This window comes from Barbus barbus, assembly GCF_936440315.1.
Source record: "Barbus barbus genome assembly, chromosome: 2".
Classification (NCBI taxonomy): domain Eukaryota; kingdom Metazoa; phylum Chordata; class Actinopteri; order Cypriniformes; family Cyprinidae; genus Barbus; species Barbus barbus.
The window spans coordinates 28487420-28510669 of NC_136730.1; the positions used below are offsets into that span (position 1 = coordinate 28487420).

At 40.4% G+C, this 23250-nt stretch overlaps 1 protein-coding gene across 1 annotated transcript in view; it reads right to left on the minus strand.

The window, feature by feature from the left end:
- Positions 1-2121: 2121 nt before the first annotated feature.
- Positions 2122-23250, minus strand: part of LOC306884665 (teashirt homolog 3-like) — a 37934-nt gene continuing 16805 nt past the window's right edge. The window contains exon 3 of the mRNA XM_079440734.1: positions 2122-7053. Within this exon, the coding sequence (XP_079296860.1) occupies positions 3650-7053 (3404 nt within the window). The 3' untranslated portion in view covers positions 2122-3649. The remainder of the gene's footprint in view (positions 7054-23250) is intronic.

Consider the following 23250-nt stretch of genomic DNA (forward strand, 5'->3'; position numbering starts at 1 on the left):
TGTTCTATCTCTCCATTCCTCCTTGGGGTAATGTTTGGGTCATTGGGACACGCCCATGATTTAAAGGAGTTCTTTTTTCCTGCTAATATCCTTTTTACTTATCCATGTGTGTGTGTAGATTGTCCACGCACGAGCGTGTGATTGAGAGAATTTATAAGGTGCTCTAAATTAGCATTTGTAATGGGAGTGCTTCCAAGGTGAGACTGCAGATGGTGAGTGAATTACAGAGCATGTAAATTACACAGGTTAAGAGAGACAGCTCGCCTCAAAGGCGTCTGCAGACAAAGTGAAGCCTTGGGTCAGTGCAGCAGTGAATCAATCAGGCCCGATTGTTGAGGAGCGGATGCGCGTTGCTTGCATCATTGTAATTTGCTATGGCGGGACGTGCAGGTGCCCACTTATTGTAAAGGCCCACTGAAAACGCTCTGCGTGTGTTTGTTTCTGATAGTGCAAACACAGATACATTTCTGTTGCCGGCGTGCGTAATCCGCAATTTCGTTTATCTGAAAAGTCCAGCAATACATAAAGTCCCTCAGTAGCTCAATAGCATTACAACACAGCATTCATTTGTGTTGGAGAGGACTGCTTCGAGAGTTTTCGCTGAGCTTTAGACACTCTAGTCTTTTGTAACAGAACAACGGAGATAAAGCCTCAAATGTGCGGTTCGCTCCCGCAAACGTAAAACTCTCATTCTGAGCAGATTATGTGTACAGACCAATTACGCTCTTCACATCCTGGGAAATATACTCATTGTTGGGGTATTTAGACACAAAGCAATTATGTAGGCCTTTTCTACACAAAAATACCTTTGGCTGTGCATGCGTGTGCCTGTTTACAATTTGTTTACTCTCCGTCATGAAGTGGGTCAAATTCAAACGCAACACCGATACGGCACACGCGGTGTCCTGTACGCAGCTTGAGTAGCTTTAAAAAGATGCCATTAGCATCGGGGGAGAGTGGGATATTGTTTATTTGCATGTGTGCGAGTGTGTAGGCATTTCTTGATAGTTAAATTTCCATGTATAGTTGTTTTCAACTTTAATAACCCCTAGTTTTGTGGTTTACCAGGCTGGAAGGGAGGAGAGAAAATGGCTTTCTTACACTTCGATTTCACGTACATTTTCTTTGCGACTAATGAGCACCTTAAATATGGCGCCAGACTTCAGGGAAGCCTGTGAAGGCTGACATTTTCACACACAGCAGCACCTTGTCACCACACATGATGTCCCCTCTACCTGGCTCCTGACGTCTTTGAGTGTGTGTGTGCGCACATGTTGAATGCTCTCTGACAGATCTGTTGAGGAACATATTCGGTAACTAAACAGAGTAAACCATTTTTGAGAAAGTGTCCCACCATTATGAGATATATCTTATATGTGCCCCTAGTTTCACTGATCTGTTCACAAAGGTTCTCTCTCTCTCTCTCTCTCTCTCTCTCTCTCTCTCACTCACATACACAAACACCAAGCTGGGAATCAGCATTCACAGTATGTCATTTACATTTTCTTTGAGTGCAGTCTATGCCAAAGCAGAATTTTGTAGTCAAACTCTAAATGCGATTCTGTTGTCATCCTGGCTGAGGCCCAAACAAATGTGTCCCTGCAAAATGGGAACCTGAGCTAATTACAACAGTGAAAATGGTGAAAAAGAGACAGTTAATGCCAGAGCAATTATCTGCTACATTCCTTTGTAGAGAGGGAAAGGCGCATCGCTCTTCACGCCGACTGATGCTTCCCTAGTTAAACCATATTAGGAGACGTTGTGAATCGATGTGTCACCAGGCAGGGAATTAGATGAGAGGAGTGATGGGATAGATCTGCCAAAAATATATGACACCACTAAAGTCTGCCGCATACGAGATAAACACTTAATATTTGTGAGACCAGTAGCAGAGGTCTATGCTTGTGCACACACACACATTCACATACAAGCCACCTGGTGGATTTTAATATGCTCATACCTGTCAGAGGTCCGGTGGTCTACCCCTACTGCCAGACAAACGTCTTTTCATACACTTGTCGACTGCTATTTAACTGACAGCAGTTTTCTTTAATCTGCTCATTTCTTATCCCCCGGCGCCCGACAGAATTGTGAGCCACGACACATCAAGTTATTGCAAAAAACCAAAACAATTTCAATTTAATGCTGCAGTAGAAAAAAGGTTATATGAAGTCATATAATGAGTGCTTCATTGTCAACAACAACAAAAAAAGAAACACGGCACAGAATGCATAACAGTGCCTGTGCTGTTAACATGCCAATATTTTACACAGAAGATTTCCATTCACTGGCAGCTGTCAGTTACTTCAGTAAATTAACTGCCAAAAAGTAGCAGAACTGTCAATTGGAGGTAAGGTAACCATGGTTACCTTTCATATCCCCAAAAATGATGAAGCTGCAGTGTGGTTTTATGGAGGAATAATTAGACAGAACAACAAAATAAAAGATACCAATCAAAAAGGCATTCTACAATAAGAAACAAATACCAAGAGTGTTTATAAATAAAAGGTTACATTGTGGAATTCCTCCTTACATTATAAAGTAGCATCTTTTTATACAACCATTTAAGTGAAATGATGGAACAAGTACTGTCTTGTACAAGAAGTTTAACCCTTTGAGCACGAGGTGGAAATAAAACTTTAGGGTGACTTTTTTTTCTTCTCATTTTCATATCTTCTGATTAAATAACATATTTATAAAACTATTGTGCAAAACAATTTCATTAATGTCTTCATATATTGTGCACCAGTAGATAGTCATACTCATCTTAAATTAAAAAATATAAAACGATGCATAATTTAGACAGAAATTAGTTTATGTTTTTATGTACACATTTTTACACTGACCTGAATTCATAAAGGCCCTTGATTTGAGCAAACTAAAAAACTGCTATTTTGGATTCACATATATTTCTGCACTGCAAGCTGTGTAAGAGGTGATCTATCAGACTCAAATACATATAAACTCAGTGATTTCCAATCTCTAAATTTCTCTCTTTTTTATACATATATTTTTGTTTACTTTTTTTTTTTTTGGGGGGGGGGGGGGGGGGGGTGTAAATATAGAAGTATTTTGGCGTACTCAGAGGGTTAAATTTTTCTGCTGACACCAGCATACTTAGGTCACATAAAAAAAAGAAAGGAAAAAATTAAAATAAGAGAGAAGTAAAGCGAGAGATAAAGAAAAGCCCAGATTTAGTTATCACATATTGAACTGAACCATTTCATTAATGCATGCAGCTTACTGCATCTCAAGGATGCCAAAAAAATTCAATTTACACAACTTTCAAATACATACAACTTCATTTTAAGTCTTTTTTATTTACCTTCATATTTTACCAGTGACCTCTTCACTCAGCACTGCACAGTTAGAAAATCATTTGTCATCATTTTCTATGTTTTCCATTGTGAACTAAAAATGCAGAAAATTAATGTCTCTAGGGCCAAATGAGTGTTCCCCAGAGGAAAACTCCAAATGATGTGCCAAAACTAAACAGTAGTTTTCTGGCATCTATGTGCAGTTAGTTCTTCGTTAATTACTTTCAGTTCTTTTAATATTTTTTTTTTTTCCTTAAGAAATGTTAGTCAGAAGGCTTGAAAAAAGGACAGGAAATAAAGAGATGAGAGACAGTTTTTGTCCTTGGCCATCGCTAAGGTTTCTCAAGTTCACTAACATACATAAGATGGTCCTCAGGGGATTTACCATGGGTCTTACTCAGATGGAGCTTGACTGCATGCTTGCTGGCAAAAGTCCGGTTACACAGTTTACACTGATATGAGGTGCCATTTGCCTCCTCATCTGGGGAAGGGGAGGGGGAAAGTGAGTGAGGACTGGGGTTTGGGTTTGAATGGGCCAAAGAATGCGCTTGCGTTGAAAGCAGTTTCTCAGAAAGCCCCTTGCTAAGGCGTGAGATCTGGCTAACGAGATGCTCTCCAGACAACTTGGCCAGGTCCCTGAGCCGGAAGCCCAGATGTGACTCAAGATGGCTGACATAGGTAGAGGGGGAACGGATCTGTGATGCACAGTCACTGCAGAAGAATAGAGGGTGGCCAGAGTCTAGATTTTTCAAGAACTTTGTGCCACCTGTCCGCCTCAGCTGGTATTTGACGTTGGCCAGCCAGTGGCTGATGGTGGTCATTGAGAGGCCAGTGAAGCGGGAAATATGCATGCGCTCCTGTGGACTTAGGTCCGACATAATGTACTTGCCGTCGCCCGTTTGCCGCAAACTGGAGGCAAACTGTGCCTGCAAGATAAGTAGATGCTGAGGATTCCAGTTGGACTGACGGCCCTTTCGTTTCTGAGCGGGAGAGATCTCCTCTGCTTCCTCCGGCGTCGATCCGTCTATATCTGAGCGCTCTGAAAGACTTGTTGGTGTGGAGGACTTGGATGCATGGCTCTCTGTGAGGTTGCGTAGCATATCGGAGATGTCGGACAGGGCATTTTCGCGCAGAGGTGAGTTGGACATGAAGGAAGCCACAGCAGATGAAGCTTTTGCCATGGTGATGGTCGATGATGGTGAAATTGAGGTGGGAGTGGAGGTGGAGGAGGACAAGGCAGCAGATCCCAGGGAGTTGCTCTTATCGCTCTTGCCTTTGGTCAGATCAATAGGCTGGTCATTGTTGATGTGGTAGAAGTAGCGGTCTAGATGCTCGTTGGTTTTTTTGGTCTGAGATGGAGTGGAGGCAGCTACAGCAGCCTTCTCTGCCAGGCTGTTGCTCATCTTGAAGAGCATGCTCATGGGGTCAAGGGACGGCAGGGCAGGTTTGGCAGCTTTTCCTAGGTGAACATTCATGACAGACTGAAGCGCACTTAAAGGGTTGACAAATGGCTGCTCTGGAGGATGGTCGGTTATAATAGCAGTGCTGCTGCATAAGGTAGACACAGGGGCTTTGACAACATGGTCAGTACCATTCTCCAGAGACTCTTTTGCAAGAGCATCACCGTTTGAGTCTTTGTGAGTGTTTCCGCCCCCATTAGTCTCAGGGGTTTTGGCTCCTCGCCTTTCCTTGGGGGACTCCCCTCTGGCAGATTCCCCTGCATCACTACTGCAAGGGGAGGGTGTGGTCCGTCTAAGTGGGGAAGATCTAGCTCCAGGATCTCTCATCTTCTCCTCTACTTTGGCCACTTTTTCTGTGACTTTTTTGACCAGTTCCTCCATGGCATGGAAGTTGTTTTTGGGCAAAGGGGATGTTTGGCAACTAGGTGGAGAAATTAGAGGTTGGCTTTTGGTTGGAGACAAGATCTCTTCTCCAGAAAACATGTACTTCAGAGGAGAACTTTTCCCTGAGTTGCGCAGGGACAGTTTCATAATGTTTGGAAGCTGGTAGGCAGCGTGAATACTGGGGTAGCCTCCCCAGCTGGGTGTGCCATTCTGTGCTTTGTTGATGGCAGATGTTACTGTATTCTCGAGAGACTTCAGAATGTCAACCCCCCCCTTAGGGCTTTCTTTAAGATCTTCCTCTGTCAAATATGAATATTTGGATGAGACTTCAAACTTCTCATCAGTCTCACTGTCTGTTGCCTTCTTGTCTTTGCTATTATTTGTCTCCTTGGTACACTCCACTTCCTTCTCCTCCTTTTTAATCTCCATGGGTGTGATGGCAGGGGAGATACTAGGGGGAGGAGGTGCAGGTGGTGGTGGGGAAAATGCGGTGGCAGCCAGTGGCACTGACTGTACCTTGTCTTCATTAGTAGGCATGATGTTAGGAGCCGATGCGGACATCGACTCCATGATAGGTTTGCCTTTCTTGATGGCAGAGTTAGTGACCTTGATGAAGTGTCCTGTGACCATCATATGGGCTGTCAGCTCCTGCAGTGTGTCATGCGAGCTTCCACACTCCATGCACTTCAGGATCTGGGATTTCCGTGACTCAAACTGCCATGCATAACTAGCACCATTCTGGTGTCCATACCGATTGTTGGGTGTGATGTAGGGATTGGGGGTCTTTTGAAGAAGGTCGTTGGGGTCAGACAAAGAAGGCTTGGGGGTGCCACCATTGGAATCTGGTGAGCTGGGGAGTTCTAGCTCAATGGGGGCTCTTTTACGAGCTGAGGAGATAATCTTGGCTGCCACAGGAGTTACTGGTTCCTTAAGAGGCACTTTCTGGTAGTGTTTCGTCTTGATCATGTGAACACTAAGGTCCTGCAGTGACTCAAAGGAATGGCCACAGTACATGCACTTAAGAACTTTCTGGGCATCCTCTTTTCCTTCCATCTCCAGCAGAGAACGCTTGCGAGGCTTTGACCAGCGCTTGGCACCTTCACTGTCTGTCTCATGGTTATCATCTCGGTAGTGGCCCGTCTCATTCATGTGCACGGTGAGCTCAACCAGAGTGTCATAGGCGGCACTGCAGTCTTTGCAGCGGAACTTGCTTGCACCAGTGAAGATGGAACCGTAGAGTTTGGTGCTCTGCCGATAAAGCTGCACAGTACTGAAGAGGTTTGGCTCAGATGCTGGGTGCAGCAGTCTACTCTGGTTCTGTGAAACATTCTGCAAAGTTTTAGCCACTGCTGTCTGGTGCCAGTCGTACCCGCCACTACCACAGCTACTGCTGCTGCTACTACTGCTGCTGCTACTACTGTGACTACGTGGGGGCTTTTCTGCTGTTTGCTGAGACATATTCAAGTTCAGCGATGACCAGTAGGAGTTGGTCAGGAAGCTAGTGTAGATAGCTTTCATCTGCTCCAGGCTGTCTGGGCCTAATTGTGTCACCTCCTCACTGCTTGGCGTGGCTGTTGTCATCATCATCACAGATGAAGTTGAAGAAAGAGATGTGAGGGGCTCCTTGGCTGAACTATCTTCTTCGTTCTTCACTGAGGCACTCTCAAAGTCTGACATGCGGTCACTGGACTCACTCAGGTGTGACTCGCTGTCCATCTCGTGGCTGGAGAAATCTGCCGGTGGAGAGTCATGGAAGCCTTGCCTGTCTTTAAGGAGTAAGTCCTTGTCCTGGCACACATACTTCATGGCAGGTTCCTCCTCCACAGCTGAATCCTCTCCTTCAACATCCTCATCTAGTAAGGCAGCCTCCTTTAGGTCCTCTGGCACATATGCTGCAGGTAGAAAAGAGATAAAAGAAACAGAAAGAAAAAAACATGTTATCAGATTGTCCAATGAAGAAGATTTGAGACATTACATTCCTACAATGCCTTGTATGGATAGACAGCTGATAGAAATGTCAGGCATCAGTGTGTTTTCTATAGCAGTGAAAACCAAAACAATCAGTCAGACTTTTTTATATTATAAAGTGTTGCAGTAATTCCTTCTCTGCTTTCCAATTGCATTACATTGCCACATGGAATTAAGTTATGTTTCTCTCCTCCTTTGTTCTGAAAAAAGAGTGCGGCAGGGGGTGGGGGGGGGGGGGTAAAAGAACGGAAAAAAATGACTCTTCCAACCGAAGTTGCCACCTTATTCTTCTCAAGGGGCAACAGCTTGAAATTAAAACTAAATTTGAAATTAATGAAGCACATTCTGGAGGTGGCATTCGTTTCTGAAGTAATAAATTACTTGTATCAACCTCAGAGACAGCAGTTCCTGTCTGTCAATTAATATGTCTTACGCTTCTTCAGCAGCCCCTAATGCATTCCCAAACAGACACACTCACCATTTAAATTAAGAAAGCATTCTCACTCATTACCCAGCAAAGGCTTGCCTGCTTGTAAATAAAAATGATTGTATGTACATTTCCGACATAAAAATCCCTGCACCAAACACATTTGTGTCAATTACGAAAGATTAGAAAGTTGAAAGTTATTATTTACAGTTTAGCCTGGAGAACGCAAACGCTCATGAAAAAACATGGTCATGTTTGTGCAAGCCTGAAGAAATAAGCAACCAAAATATATTCTTTTTAACTTCCAGTGGAAGTCATGCAAAAAGAGAAAGAGAGAAAGAGACACAGAGAGAAATATAATGCATTGAAATAATTCCGTGCATTCCTGACTGTGTAAGTTAATCACACTTTTGACCAGGTATGTAAACAATGGAGAGAGCGGACACTCCATTGGACACACTGGTTTTCTGTGAACACATTCTATCACGTCTAAATACCACAAATGTCAAATACTCATGCTACAACTTCAACACACAGCATATACAGTTAATTCTAAATACAATATGCCAATTTGTATACAAGGAACATGCCAGGATTTCCTTAAAGACTACAGAATTTGAATTTTCGGAATTTACACCAGCCCCTCAAAAACAATTTTTTTGAGAGAAAATATTTAATTTAAGTTTAACAAAAAAACACTAGTGTGATGCAGATATGATGGCTGTGAAACAACAACAACCAAAAAGTAAAAAGAATGCCATCAACACTAGGACAGTCATTTGTAGTCCTTGGTAGAATGATGCCAAGGGACTGGCAAAGGCACAGACCCCTTTTTAGTTTGCAGTTTTAATGTGCATACCTCATGACTTCAGGCATTCTCTGCTGTTTCATTAAACTCCATAGAATTCCATTGTTTTCTGTAATGTAGTCAAATTATTACTTAGGCCTATAACTAATTTACTAAATGGTTATCAGTTTTGTTTGTATTATTATCATCATTTATTAACATAATGCATATCCATTGACAAAAAAAAAACGGTGTGATAGAATTTATATCCTTCCAGTTAAAATAGTAAATATCTATTAGTTTGCTATTTAATTTTCTGAATTGTGTATGTGTGTGTGAATGTTTGTTTCAAACTGAAATTAAGGGGACAAAATTAAGCAACTACTGAAGTCTCAGAACAAAGAAAAAAAAAGACCATTCAATAGTGATTTTTTTACAGCATTATTATTAGGATCCATCTTCTCACACACATCACAGCCAGTCTGTGAAATCGAATCGCCCCCTACACAAATCACAACCAACTGTGATCGTGCAGCACACACAAACTCACATGCACACGCTCACACACAGCCATCTGTTCTGAATCAGCCAAAACGACAGCTGTTTAAGAGAACAATGCCTTCGTTCAGGAAGCAGGAGAATCCGAGCTTTACATCAAGGCCAAATAGCAATGTAAAAACCTGCTTCCTTCAAATTAATACACTTTAAACCTATTCACAATGATTACAACACACACACACACACACACACACACACAAAGATGGAGGTTTAGCATGAAATTTTTAGCTCCCGCTAAACCACTACATGTAAAACCTTGAACATAATTACACAAAGCGATTACCTGGTAATTAACGTTAAAAAGGAGGGTGAGGGTGACAATGGGCAAAAAAAAAAAAAAAGAGCGAGAGAGAGAGAGAGAGAGAGAGAGAGAGAGAGAGAGCACATTTGTTCATCACTTCAAGTACAGGCAAACCTGTCTCACTGTAACCTTGACCTGAACTTGACTGGATGTAGAGCAAAGCGTAAGTATTGCCAGTGAGTAGGCGTACGCCCTACAGCAAATCTGAGGGAGATGTGTGTACATGTTTCTGTGTACGTGTGTGTTTTGTTCAAAATTCATTTTCTGACACCAAACACAGAATTAGCACTGCTTGACAACACGGCAATTAGTCATAAGCCCCAAGGTAACCTGAGAGGGGTGGAGAAAGACGAGAAGAAAGCAGAGGCAGGGGCTAACGAGAGAGAGGCCTGACAATCTGCGACACACACACTTGCACCGAGTGTTGGTGCATGTCCTGGATGTATTCCAGGTTCCCAAGCCCCCAGTGTACCTAGAGTCCGTGTGTTCTGGCTGGGAACAATATTGAGATTTCATCCCTGAACCTTCTGAAGCCAGTGCTCCGGTCCAGGCCTACCCACACCACACAGGTGCTGTTTTAATTAGAAAACAGGATGCTTGGATCCAAGAGTGGTAGGGTGGGGGCAAAATGAGAATGACCTCCCAATGATTTGGCATCAGATTGGAAGTAGAGCTTGATCTAATTTACACTCGGACATCCAGGGAGACGACCAGCAGAGAATGCTGTTTTCTAAGGCAGTGGAGAGCTTAACCTTGCAAACTTAGAGGGCCGTCTGGGTCTGGACTATTAGAGCACATACTGTCTTCAAACACATCAGAGTAAGTAAAGACCTTAATACATATCACAGCGATAAGTTTAATACTCAAGCCCTTTCATCAAGGGAACACAATGAATGTTAACTAAGTTATGCAAATATGACTCAACCATTTGTGATTATATTGTTTGAATGATTGCCAAGAACTAAATCCTCTTTTTAATTAAAATAAAGCAGCTACTGTAAACCACAAGTCAAATGTATTGAATATTTACATAATATATATTAAAAGTGATAAAAAAATGAAATGTACAAAACATTTTGAAATGATATAAAATAGACTATATATAAAAATTTCTTATTATTATCAATGTTATTTAGTAGATATTGTGACACTTTCAAGGATTCAGAATTAATAAATATATAAACAGAACGATTAATACATATATAAATATAGAACAGCAAAATTTCTCAGACTTCAGCGGTCACGTCTTTTTGCTGTGTGTTTCTTCCTATACATGGGCAAAGTAGAACTCTATATACTACGTGTGAACACCCCCCAAGCTGCTGCCATTTGTTCTTGTTTGCAATCGGCCTCACTTATACAGACAGCCGCTGAAGTCGGCAGCCCGGTCCAATACTTCTGGGTGTGCGGATGAACTGAAGAGAGCGAAAGAGTAAGTAGTTGGTAATTAAAGCTGCTATATATAGCCCCTAAAGCCCACATTTATAATGGGAGGTATCTCTCTCTAATATGCCACTATCTGCAATGTGATATCATTAGGAGGAAAATGGTTTGTAGCCTTAAGCAGACAGGCTGTCTGTGTGCTGCTGGAGAATATGAGATAGCACCAATCCACTTCTCTTCTCCTCTTTCCTCTCGTCCTATGCCCTCACTACTTTCCTCACCTCCCCTCCATCTCTCCTCGGCTATCATGACCCGCGTTAATGAAGTTAATTGAATTTGAGATCAATAATGCTTAATTATTGCAATTTGACATGCACAGACAAATTGGTGGGGAGGCTAGGCGTATATGTACGCATGTGTGCGTTAGATGTGTCCATGTGTGTGTGTGTGTGTCCAGCACCGGGGTGGGCGAGAGGGCACGGCTGGACAGCAGAGGCAGAGAGAGAAGGATGGACGAAGCAGACAGGCGTGCCATCGATTCCAGAGAGACGCCCCATCGACCAGGCCTACTGACTGATGGAGGCCCTGCTCCAAGACTAGCTGGAGAGAAAGCTCACTGAGACCACTTTCACCAGCCTGGCCTGCCCTGCCTACAGACGGCACATTGAGATGGATTGGATGGACGGAGGAGCGTAACACAGAGAAAAAACAAGAAAGAAAATGACCGACGCAGATAAGAGGTCTCTACCTATGGAATCATTTGTGTTTACAGAATGTGTGGCTGTTACCAAGTGATGGTTACCATGGCTATAACTGTAACACGTTTGGTTTCCCTGCATTGTCTCTGCAACCAGATGAAGACCAGAGGTATTTTCATTTATGAAAACATTAAAGGAATATTCAGGGTTTTTTACAACTTAAATGTTTAAGGACAGCATCTGCGACTTTAATAGCAAAGTTGATAGCTGCATATTTTAAACGTGTATTTGTGATGCTGCAAACTTGCCTGCTAGGCTTGTACTGCCACTGCATTACCATAACATGTGTTCATTATTGTTACAGCATGCCACAGATTTAATTTAAATTATAAATAACATTCTTAAAATATTCCTAAGGACTCCTAAAATATTAATTGAATGTGAATTGCCATTTGCAACCACTTTTACATCCATATTTCCTGAAAAAAAAAAAAAAAGTTGTGACTCAATTTTATCTATCAGTAACTGATTGGATTGTGAAAAGTGTTTTACATATTTTAATGTAGCCAGACTGAATGAGAGTTTGATAAATATAAATGAAAGAGAAAGTCTTTTCCAAAATAAAGATATATATATATATATATATATATATATATATATATATTTTTTTTTTTTTTTAATAACATGTACCATGAATCATGCCCAATAAGACTAGGGACATTAAGAAATGAAATTCTGGTCCATTTGAATTATTTCAGGTTCACTTTAAGAAAGAATCACACCTATTTGTGCAATAAAAAACCTTGAGGTTAAACTGTTAAAAAGAATCAAGTATTTCAAATCTTTAAAAATGCTCTCGTCTTTTGTTATAATAATGTGAAAATGTGAGCTGGTGGAAGAGTGTGTGAGAGAGAGAGAGAGAGAAAGAGCAAGCTGGTGTGGATTAAAGAAAAGAAACAGGGCTGGAGGTGCATCGGCGCTGGCAGAACTGAGAGAGAGAGCTGGTAAACACAGACGCTAGCACGGCTAATCGCCCGCTCATGCCACTCAGCGGGAGAGCCCCTGACAGTGTGTGTATGTGTGTGTATGTTTACACACCCCCGCTCTCCCCCCTGCATGTGCACAGCAACCGGTAACCACGCTGGAGAACAGAACTTCCCCCTGCTGCCATAGCACCTCCACTGGAGTTAACACTCCTACACGGCATCAAGATTCGACAGCCTCGAACACACACGTGAGCGCTCAGTCATACAAATGATCCTGTGTGCAACACAATAACGTACAAACAAAAAGTTGATTTATATTCAAAAGCAGGCTCTATGCTGATGCAGGCTTTTAGAAAGCCCTTGATAAGGAAACGTAGAGGGGGTCTTTATCCTCTGATGAGAGCGTTTTAGCACCGATTATTTCAGTAACTGCTCAACTGAAATAGCGTTTATTCATCGACTTCAATGATGTACCAAATACAGTTCTGTTGACAAAATTGTTCTGGAGCCACATCCTCACGAGACGCCTCCAATAAAAACCTTACATGTGCTTTTTGGATCGACTCCTTCAAATGTTTGAACTGAGAGGTTAAAACAGCACAGCATGGACGTTCTCAGGAGTAAAAACACGCTCCACCTCTTCCAAAATGCTATTAGTCACTAATGAACACCGGCGTCTGCCCTGAATGTCCCTAACGATTCTGGCCAACACTTCCTCCGAAGGTCTGCCCCACAGTTGCTCCTAAGAAAGATCACATCACCAGGTCATCTGTCCTATCAGACGAGCATTTCCACGTACTTCACTTAAATAGCCAAGAGACAAATAATATTCTGCAAGTTATAGTTTTTTTAATTAAAATAAATAAATAAAATTAAATAAAATAAAATACAAATTCATCAGCCACCCTTCATTTTGGATATCGGCAGCAATCATTAAATACTCAGATCAGTGGCCAGTAGAAGCAAAATCTGCTGCAACAAATTGCAGTGAGTATCGTGCTCTATTAAAAAAGGACAGGCTCTTTATGAAAGTAATACTTAGATAAGATTTTAATACTAATACTTTAATACCTCAGCTATTCCATTTAGGACTGTAGAGCTAAAAGTGTGTGGATTGAAAGTACCATCATTCCTACTTTTTTACAGTGTATTTAGTGATATTTTTAGGTCTTAAATCTTATTATGTTTAGTGCCTTAAAGCATCACTTTCTGTTCTGAGGTGAAGAAACAGTCTGTGACTTTTACTTTTTTTGTCTACGTGTAAAAAATACCAGTTGACTTTGGGGAAAAATTGCTCAAATTCTGTAAAATTAATTTTAATAAAAAAAATAATCTTGAGCTGAGAGTACACAGTAAAAAATATAACAATAAAAAAGATCTTATTTTAATCCTTCAGTTCTTTCGTTGATAAAAGGTAGTCATTTTCATTCAGTCATATTAAATAATTTTTTTAATTTATAAAATATGTCAATTTTTACGTTACAAAACAGGTTTAGAACTTTTAGGTTACAAAACATTTTATACTGTGTACTACAATTGGATCGGTAACTGAAAGAATAAACACAATCTTTAAAATATTTAATAAAGGAAGCAAAGGAAATGGAATACACTACCATTCAAAAGTTTGGGATTTTTTTTTAACTGGATTTAATATTCAAAAACCCAATAAAAACAATCATATTGTGAAATAGTTTTACAATTTAAAATAACTTATTTTATTTATATATTATCTATTTTATTAATATATATTTAAAGTGTTATTTATTCCTGTTAGTAGCCACTACAAAAGCAAAACCAAGTAATATAACCAAGCCAAGCTTGTGTAACTAAAGTTGACTCCATCACTTCTATGATCTGTATTTCAGGATGTCACACTGGAAATCAGCAGTGACTGAGGCTGTTGTCTGAACGATGCACGAATGTTCTCGAGGACAAACAGAAAGCTGTGACTGCAGCAGGTGTTTCCTGTACCGAACAGACGCTGAATGAACTTACAGCTCACCTGTGCAGATATAATCAGACAGCAATGAGGAAAAAATTCTATTTTTGTACATATCCTGGCATATCTGTGTACAAATACAAATATTCTTTACTGATTATTTTATTTTTCACTTTTTAAATTTTGAACAGTCAAACATATTCTAAAAATGGGCCCAGATATGAACTCTAGGTAGTTAATAATCAGTCTAGTGTGTGTATGTGTGTGTTGTCTGAACCAGCTCTCAAACAGACACCACAAACAATTATAAAGCAGGAGGAAGATGATCTCCAGCAAATGATCCACCCGCCTGCCTTTGTTATTCAGATGCGCTCCACTTGGAGAAGTCACATTCCTAAAGCAAGGGGCAACCGGAGGTCAGACACATCTACACAAACACTGGGAACTCCCAAGAGGCCAAAAGAGAGGGAGGGGTGATTGTCTTTGAATGAGTTTACATGTGTCTTACTGAGAATCTCTCGGTTTTGCTCGGTGACTCGTGCTGTTCCTCTTCCTCTTTTAGTAATCCCTCCCACAACGTGTCTTTCCCTCCCTCTCTCTCTTCCCTCTGTCCCACTCAGAATCACAAGAGTGTGTCAGTCTCCCATTAGAGAGGGTTGCTGGGTAATGGGAGAGAACAGATCTGCCTTGCTGTGATCCCCAGGGCCTCACTCGGCTACACACGCACACAAAACACATATTAACACCACAATATAAACATGCTTATGTCTGTGCACAAAGAAGAAAAATACATGTATAGAAAGAAGATGAATATGGAAAAAGAAACAAACAAACAAAAAAAAAAACCCCAATGCATTTTCAAAAGTCTATGGCTTCCCTGAATGACTAGCTGGCTAATCAGTGAAAAACATAGTTTAGCCAAAAATTAAAATTCTGTCATAATTGACTTACTTTCTTCTGTGGAAGTCTCTACTTTTTTGTCTATACAATGGAAGTCAACGGGAACTGTAATGGTTTGGTTTCCAAAAATGTTTTCCATAAAAAAAATAAATAAAAAAATAAAAAATAAATAAAATAAATAAATAAATAAATAAATAAATAAATAAATATATATATATATATATATATATATATATATATATATATGTATATATATATATATATATATATATATATATATATATATATATACATACACACACACACACACACACACACACACACATATATATATATATATATATATATATACACACATATACATATATATATATATACATATATATATATATATATATATATATATATATATATATATATATATATATATATATACATTGCTAAACTGGAACAACTAAACTAAATTGCTAAACTGGAACAACTCAATTTGTACTTAATGCACTTTAATTGTGCAGAAGTAGTGCTGAAGTCCAACTAAAGATATATTGAAGTACATTTGATTGTGCGAAAGTGGAGCTATTGCAAGTATACTTCAGGTACACTTTAAATATCTTGCCTTTAAAGACCGATATTATTCAAAGACCATACAATCCTCATCAACAGTGACATTAAAACACATTTTAAGCTTAAGAAATGTGCACTGTGCACAAGTAGTACTCCAAATAAAGTTAAATGATTATTCTTTTTTTACATCAGTAAGTGTCAAGCGATATGTCAGTAAACATGTTAATATATTTAAAATATACGCAGTATGAAATAAATATATTTTAAATATCTTACTTTTTTACTAGTCTTCTTGTTCAACAGAACAAAGAAAGTCTCAGGCTTGGAACAACATGAGGGCGAATAACCGATGAAATCATTTTCATTTTTGGTTGAACTATCCCTTTAAGGAACATGTTTTTAGAGGGCGTTTACATAATACATGTTCTTGCATTTTTAATAGTTTGACTACTTTTAATTTGACATGCCATGACGGGATGCTCAGCGCAAGACATGACGCAACGACCAAAGACCATTCCATCTGAATGTGTAACTGCAGCGGTGCTGCTTTAATGTGTCCGCTAAAACATGCTCCTAGCATGCTACTTAAAGCACTACATTTAAAACATAAAAATATTATATATATATTTTTTTTAATCTCAACCACGGACAAGTCTTCCAACAAGCGACAATCATGACCCATCCCTCCTGCAAACGCACAAAGACAGAAAATAGACAAGATCTCTGATTTGAAACGAAAAAAGTGGCTGTGTCTCTCCCACGTACACAAGCCCTGAACTTGGCAGATACGTTAGGCAGCAAAATAATAGGCATTTTCCAACCCATAATGCAGAGTGTTAGCCGGTGGCAGTCCACTGATTTAGGTACTACGTCGAGACGTCAATCTGAAGGCCTTGGAAGAGAGAGAGACAGAGAAGGAGGGGGGATGTAGATACACAGAGAGAGTGGGCCTGCAAAGCAAAGACGAGCCAGATAGAGAGAGCGAGATGCTCCTAATGGGAGACATGCAGTCATCTAGTCGCTGGCTCTCTCCATTCAGCGTGTCACTGGGTATCCATTACCTGCCACTCTCCTCTGATCTCTTTGGACAGCTCTGATCAAAAGATGTCATTTGACCTACTCGCCCGCTCGTGCCGGCCTGTCGGGGTACGTGGTCCGCGAGCACGGGGCAGAGAGGGGGGCTGCCTCGCCCGTAAATAAAACGACATCATCGCTTCAGCGTCCCGTCATGTTCTCAGGCCGATTATGATAATAGTGGATCTGTCAGCACGTAAACGGACAGGGCAGCCATGGCGCTAATGCGCAGGATATAGCCTCTCTGCCTCCGCTGCCTTAGTTCCTGCTCGGCTCTTTATTGGGTCGACTTTTCCCTCTCTCTCTCATTGGATGGCACCTGAGAAGCAAGCCCTGCTTGTTGAAGATGTCAGGGTTAATCTGTTAGCATCGAGCCGGGCCGCGGAGGCAAACAGAAAGAGATTTGCCTTATTCTGATTTGGAGGCAGACAGGGCAGAGGGTGTAGATGAGCTGGGAGGGGACTGATTGGCTATGATATTGTTCGAGAGTCTGCCGTCGAGCTGCGGGGCAGACGTGAAAACAGACACATAATCTAAACAAAACCAGACATAGAAACAACACACCGGTGCACGGACACATCATAGAAGATGAAGAAAATTACACACAATGCCGCACGAGGAGATACACACACACACACACGCTTAGCTTCGGTGGAGGCAGGACGGCAAAAGGCAGGAAAACGTGCAGGGTTTTAGAGACGAGAAAAACGGCGCACAATAAAGCGAGAAAACAACACTGCTCCAAGGCAATTTAGACTGCAAAACACAAACCATTAAGTTTGTGCATTATCTTTTAATTTAATCTGGAATGATTTATAATCCATCACGCAAGGCTTCAACCATATCCAATTATTCTCTGTGCCTTGATTGACAACAAAGGTGATTTATTAAGCTAATAAAAAGTGATGTGCACCCAGGCACCCCTCCTTCCCCCCTCGGCACCCCCCACCCCCCAGTGAAAATAGCCAGTGAGAAAGACACTCTGCTTACAGCCGTTTAGCCGCTCACTGCCATGTCGCCCTTGGCCGCGGGGCTGGGGTCAGGTTTATCGTTTTGGAGATGTAGTTACAAAACAGATCTCAGATCAGAAGCGCCAAGACAGAACATAGTTTTCTGAATGACTTCATTTTTATCTCTATGCAAAGAAATAAGTTAGTGTTGTACCGATCTCCAACTACCGAGACATGGCAGGAAATTAGCAGTAGCCTGTATCTTGTGAAGTTAACACACTATTTGTTTATCCCCGTTGACCAGAAAATTACAGAAATGCATATTCAGAGGGAGAGAAAGATGCTCTCTGGGTTTTGGCAGAGAAAAATGACATTATGTCTTAGATTCGTTCATTTTGAGTATGCATGTGTCATCTTGTCGCAGCTGCTATGGGCTAATGTTCTGCTCTGGATATTATTTGTGATTATTAATGAAAAGCCGAGGACAGGAATGATGCTTTTCTTCTGGAGCCTCGTAAATAATATTAAAACTGTGTCAACAACAGGCCCGGCCATCTAATGAGCCTTTAACCCTATGCCTTGTGTTAATTTTAGCTATGAGGGCACGTTCACGCAGCTGTGTGTGTGGAAGTAGAGCAAAGAACCCACCACTTTTTTTACCGAAAATAAAATATGTGGCTTTAGGGTACGGGATAGTTCATGTGCAGATTCTTTCGACTGTACTGTATATTGTCACGTGAACTGTCGATTGCACATGTGTGTGTGTGTGTGTGGGTGCACGTGTTCTGAATGGCTCATAAACCACAGGAGGACACATTAATGTCCACAATGTTCAGCCTGCCCTGGTAAACACACAACCCCCTCAACTAATGATGCAATAAGAAAACAAGCCATCACAGCCCCTCCGCAGAGAGACGCACACATACACACACCCGCTGTAGATGACAACAGATTTAAGATCTTAATATCACATACTTAATAAGGGTGGGGAAATATGTTGGTGGTCCACCAGAGAAGTATTTCCTTTTTTTCACAAAATTCTCAGAAATCTCAGGGAATAGCCAGAGAACAACAACAGAAACACAAAGATACCGAAAGGTAAAGAGTCACTGAATGGACAACTTATACAGTTGTAAATTGCATATTTTCCTCAGCGTGTGTGAAAGCGAGGCTTGAAACTGGCTTCTTTTTGTCCAGATAAGCAGACATGGCTCTGGCAGTACATTCTCTCAGCTCATAAAACTGGGGCCCAGGGCAGAGGACCCTGTTCGCTCTCTTTACAGGCTTCCAATGTTAACGAGAGAACGGCTCTCGTTATAGCTGTCCCAGCACTGCCTTTGCTTTGAGACGTTTAAAAATGTCGCCCGGCAACGCCAGGTCACTGTGATGCTACAGAGCCATTATTTTGCTATCTTTATCTCCTGCCCTTCTCTCTCCTATATTTGTTGCAATTCTATATATGTACAGATCTACTGAAAATCTATATTATACACATATAGATGAAAGTGCAGGGTGGAGGAAACTTGCTTGTATGCTACGTGCCGAAATGAAACACAATAGGATGTAAACAGGATGTGCAATTATGACACCACCAATCCAGATAGTTGGGCTGCTGCATAGCACACACACACACACACACACACACACACACACACACACACACACACACACAGAAATACAGAATGTTATTTTAAATAGTGATATTGAAATCATCAAACTAAATAAGAATGTTTTATCAGTCTCATCCTGTTCTAGAGGAAGTATAATTATGTATATTTTTCCTCAAAGCAGAAAGGCATTGCATGCTTTTAAAGGGTAATAAAATAATTTCTTATAATAAAGTCGCTGCACTATGATTGCATTTCAATCGGCTGATTATTGCTTTTCATTAATAAATAATTAAGGCATTCCTCTCTCTTGATTTTACTTTTAAATCAATGAGGGTAAAAATATTGTATAGGTACTGTATGTTCAATTAATATCTAGCTGATTGAGAATCATTTGTTACATTCATTTACATGTATTTTATATTTACTATAGTAAATTATAATAATTGTTGTTGTTATTACTTAAAATAGTTTAAACAAAATCTGGGTTATATTTAAGTGATGAGAAACCAAGGTGCTGCATATCAATCAATTTTCAGAACTCTTCAACGAGGTTTGTTTCCCTCGGTGTCATATTGCATCCTGCATATTTTCTACTTAATTTGATATTTCAAAACCCGAGCTCTTATTTGGAATAAAACTTAGATTATTCTGTTTGTCTTTCTATGATTTATTGCACGACTGAAATTAAAATGCAACTCTAGAACTTTTAAAATGGCATTCGTTCTAAAAGGGCATTCGTTTACTTTGATATTGCATTACAGAAGTTATTCCTAAAATCACAGTGAATGATGGATAGCTAGTGCTCCATAGCCATCAACACCTCTTAGTGGGGGCCACGCTCTGATTGGTCGAGTGCTGCAGGGCCCTCTCCTCCCCTCCCCGTTGAGTCCTGAGGGCCGCAGGGCCACTGATCTGGGCTGGGAACTGATAGAGTATCCATTTCAAAGGCCTGGCCTGTTCCATGGCTCCAAAAAGGGGGGGAATGAAATATAGCAGGAAGAGGGACGCCACATTTAATTATCTCATTATCACACAACGACAAACGAACATAAATGAAACAGGCCAAAGAATGATCCCTGAAACTCAGAGCGTTAAAACCGCCCCCTTTGTGTTTGTGTGTGTGTGTGTGTGTGTGTGTTTGAGAAAGTATGTCAAAGCTCAAAGAACTAAAGGCTTGTATTTAGATGTTTAGATGTACAAGCTCTTTTAAACTGCCATTTAAACACACACACACACACACACACCCTCAGGGCTTATGCTCGGGAAGATCATTAACCTCTCCATACCCAATTAAAGTGAGAGTCTGTGCAAGTGAGTGTGTGTGTGTGTGTAAGAGTAAATGTTTGCTTCCATATGTGTGTGTGAAATATTGCATCTTTTCCTCTGTTCTTGATGTGAATGTTTTGTAAATTAATCACACTGTGGATAAAAATGTGCACAAATACACACACACACACACACACAAACAAAAGCTAATCAGCGTGTCTGTTGTGAATGCAGTAAGGATGAGGAAGAGTTACCACCTAGCATTGTGTTTGCAGGATGGAACTCCACAGGGGAGCTCGGAGAACCGCGCCATGGCCATGAACCTCACAATAACACCACAATACAATCAATACCACACACAAACACACACACGCTGAACACAACTCACAGCTGCTAACAAAAACCACGGTTCCTGCAATAACCTGCAGCACAGACGCTGCTGCACACTACAAAGAACCACAGTGTCGCCTTATAAAAAACAATCATAAATTCTGTGAATGCTGCACATCTATGGTCATGGTCTCCTCAATAATATGAAGCATAAACAATACACACATCGCCTTCCTCGCTTACCGAAAGAATGAGAAACTCTAAATGTCACAGATGTTCTGAGAATTGAGACTGCTTAGCTCAAGGTCAGTTTTAAAGATTAAGAGATTTTAAAGATTTTTAATCATTTTTATTCATTTTAATTTAGCTGCTTTATTACGTATATGACTGCAGAGGGAAGACAAGAAGTGCAGTATCAGGATATGAATCGGAGTCGCTTGTATATGAACATCACAGCTTGATATGTCAGAACATGTGTGCTAACCGCTTATTCTTTGATGTTCGGATTAATTCTATTTATTTCATTTTATATTTTATCGATCGCATAATATATCATTATCTTTATAACTTTCAAAAGACGTCACCACCCTTCACTTCAGTGGAATAAAAAAACCTGCGAGACAAAGACAGACAGCATGAACACTCCCTTCTTCCTGAACAAATCTTTGTGTGAGTATGTGTGTGCATCAGGGAAGATAAAAAAAAGACTCTAAAGTTTGCCAATTTTTGCTTGATACCATCTTCTCCCTAGCCTCATGTTTTTTTTCCACTACCACTTCTACACTCTCTCTTTTCTTGCAGCACCTCCAAACAATAAATAAAGCATGTGTGCATGTGTATGTGTGTGTGTGTGTGTGTGAGCGCGGGCTCTGTTGATAATCCTCCAGAGCTGAAGCTTATCTGCATTGTAGAGAGGTGCGAGGCAGACAGTCCCTATCGCAGGTATTAATGTAGCGCAGTTCCCTGTGTCACGATGGAGAGATAAGCAAACACACAGCCACAGCAGTCCCCAACACCCCAAACACACGCACACACAAACACAAAACATAGCCAGAGGTATAACAGATTGTTTTCCCCCTCAGCCTACAATAGAAACACAACTAACAGAGGAATAGTGAAAAATTGAGAGCAGCTTTAATACTGAAACTGAATGTATTCTCTATAAAACATAATAATATTAGTGCACACATAGCTAAATATATATATGATTTTTTACAGGACAAAAGCAGTGTATGTGTTATTATGGTGAAAGAGTGATTTGTAATGGTTGCTGGGAGTGAGACAGCTGTACATCTAGATCTCTGACCCAACTGCTACATTCATGTGCAGCATGTATGCAATTCAATTACATAGCCAAAAACGAATTTGAGTCAGTCAAAGCCTTCGTTTCGCATCCACTCACACACACAGTGAAATACCTCCTGCTCAGACATGCATACGTGTACTTAACGCGCTACGGTAAAGATAAGCGGGCAAGATCGTCAGCGTCATAACATTTGTGGTTTTATACGCACAGCTGAAAGCACAGAGACGTACTCTGGCACACAAACTTTCCCCCCACTGAATTCCAGGGTTGGGTGACTGGATCGAGCCAGAGGAATTCATAAACAGTGGGGGCCTTATCAGCCGGGAGAAGGGACATCCTCTCAAGCGCACAGCAGACGTGATGTGGACCGTGTCATCAAAAAGCGCCACAGACAGCCGCAGGAGAGGGGAGGAGTGAATTGCACACGTTAGTTTCTTCATTTTTGATATAAATGAAAATATAAGAAATATGTTAAGGAACAGCAAGAATTAAAATTTCTTAAAATACAAGAATAAATTAAATTAGAAACGCAAAATAACTACATAAAATGGTAACACTTTAGAATACTGTTCCATCATTAATGAATAACTACACAAGAACACATGAGTAACGCAATATTAACACTAGTAACTAACAAGAAACTCTGATTAATGAATTAGTAAGTAATAGTGCTTAGTCAAATGTGGTAGTTCATTATTAGCTAATCAGTAACTATTATTTTTTCATACCTCCCTAAGAACTATAAACTATACAGGTTCATAATTAATATGAATAATACATAATGTATAATTAATTCTAAATTAAAGGTCATGGTATCCCACTAGTAATGACTCAAGTATTACCAAATTCTTCAGAAGGAATTACTAATTATTCGTATCAGTATTCTAAAGTGAAGATCATGATAACTCTCCAATAATGACTGAAATCATTGTAACTTTTGAGAGTGTTGTAAAGCATTGGATAGTAATTATTCAGGTGTTACTACATCCTTCTAAAGGAATTACTTATTGTTTGGATCAGTATTCTAAAGTGAAGATCGTGA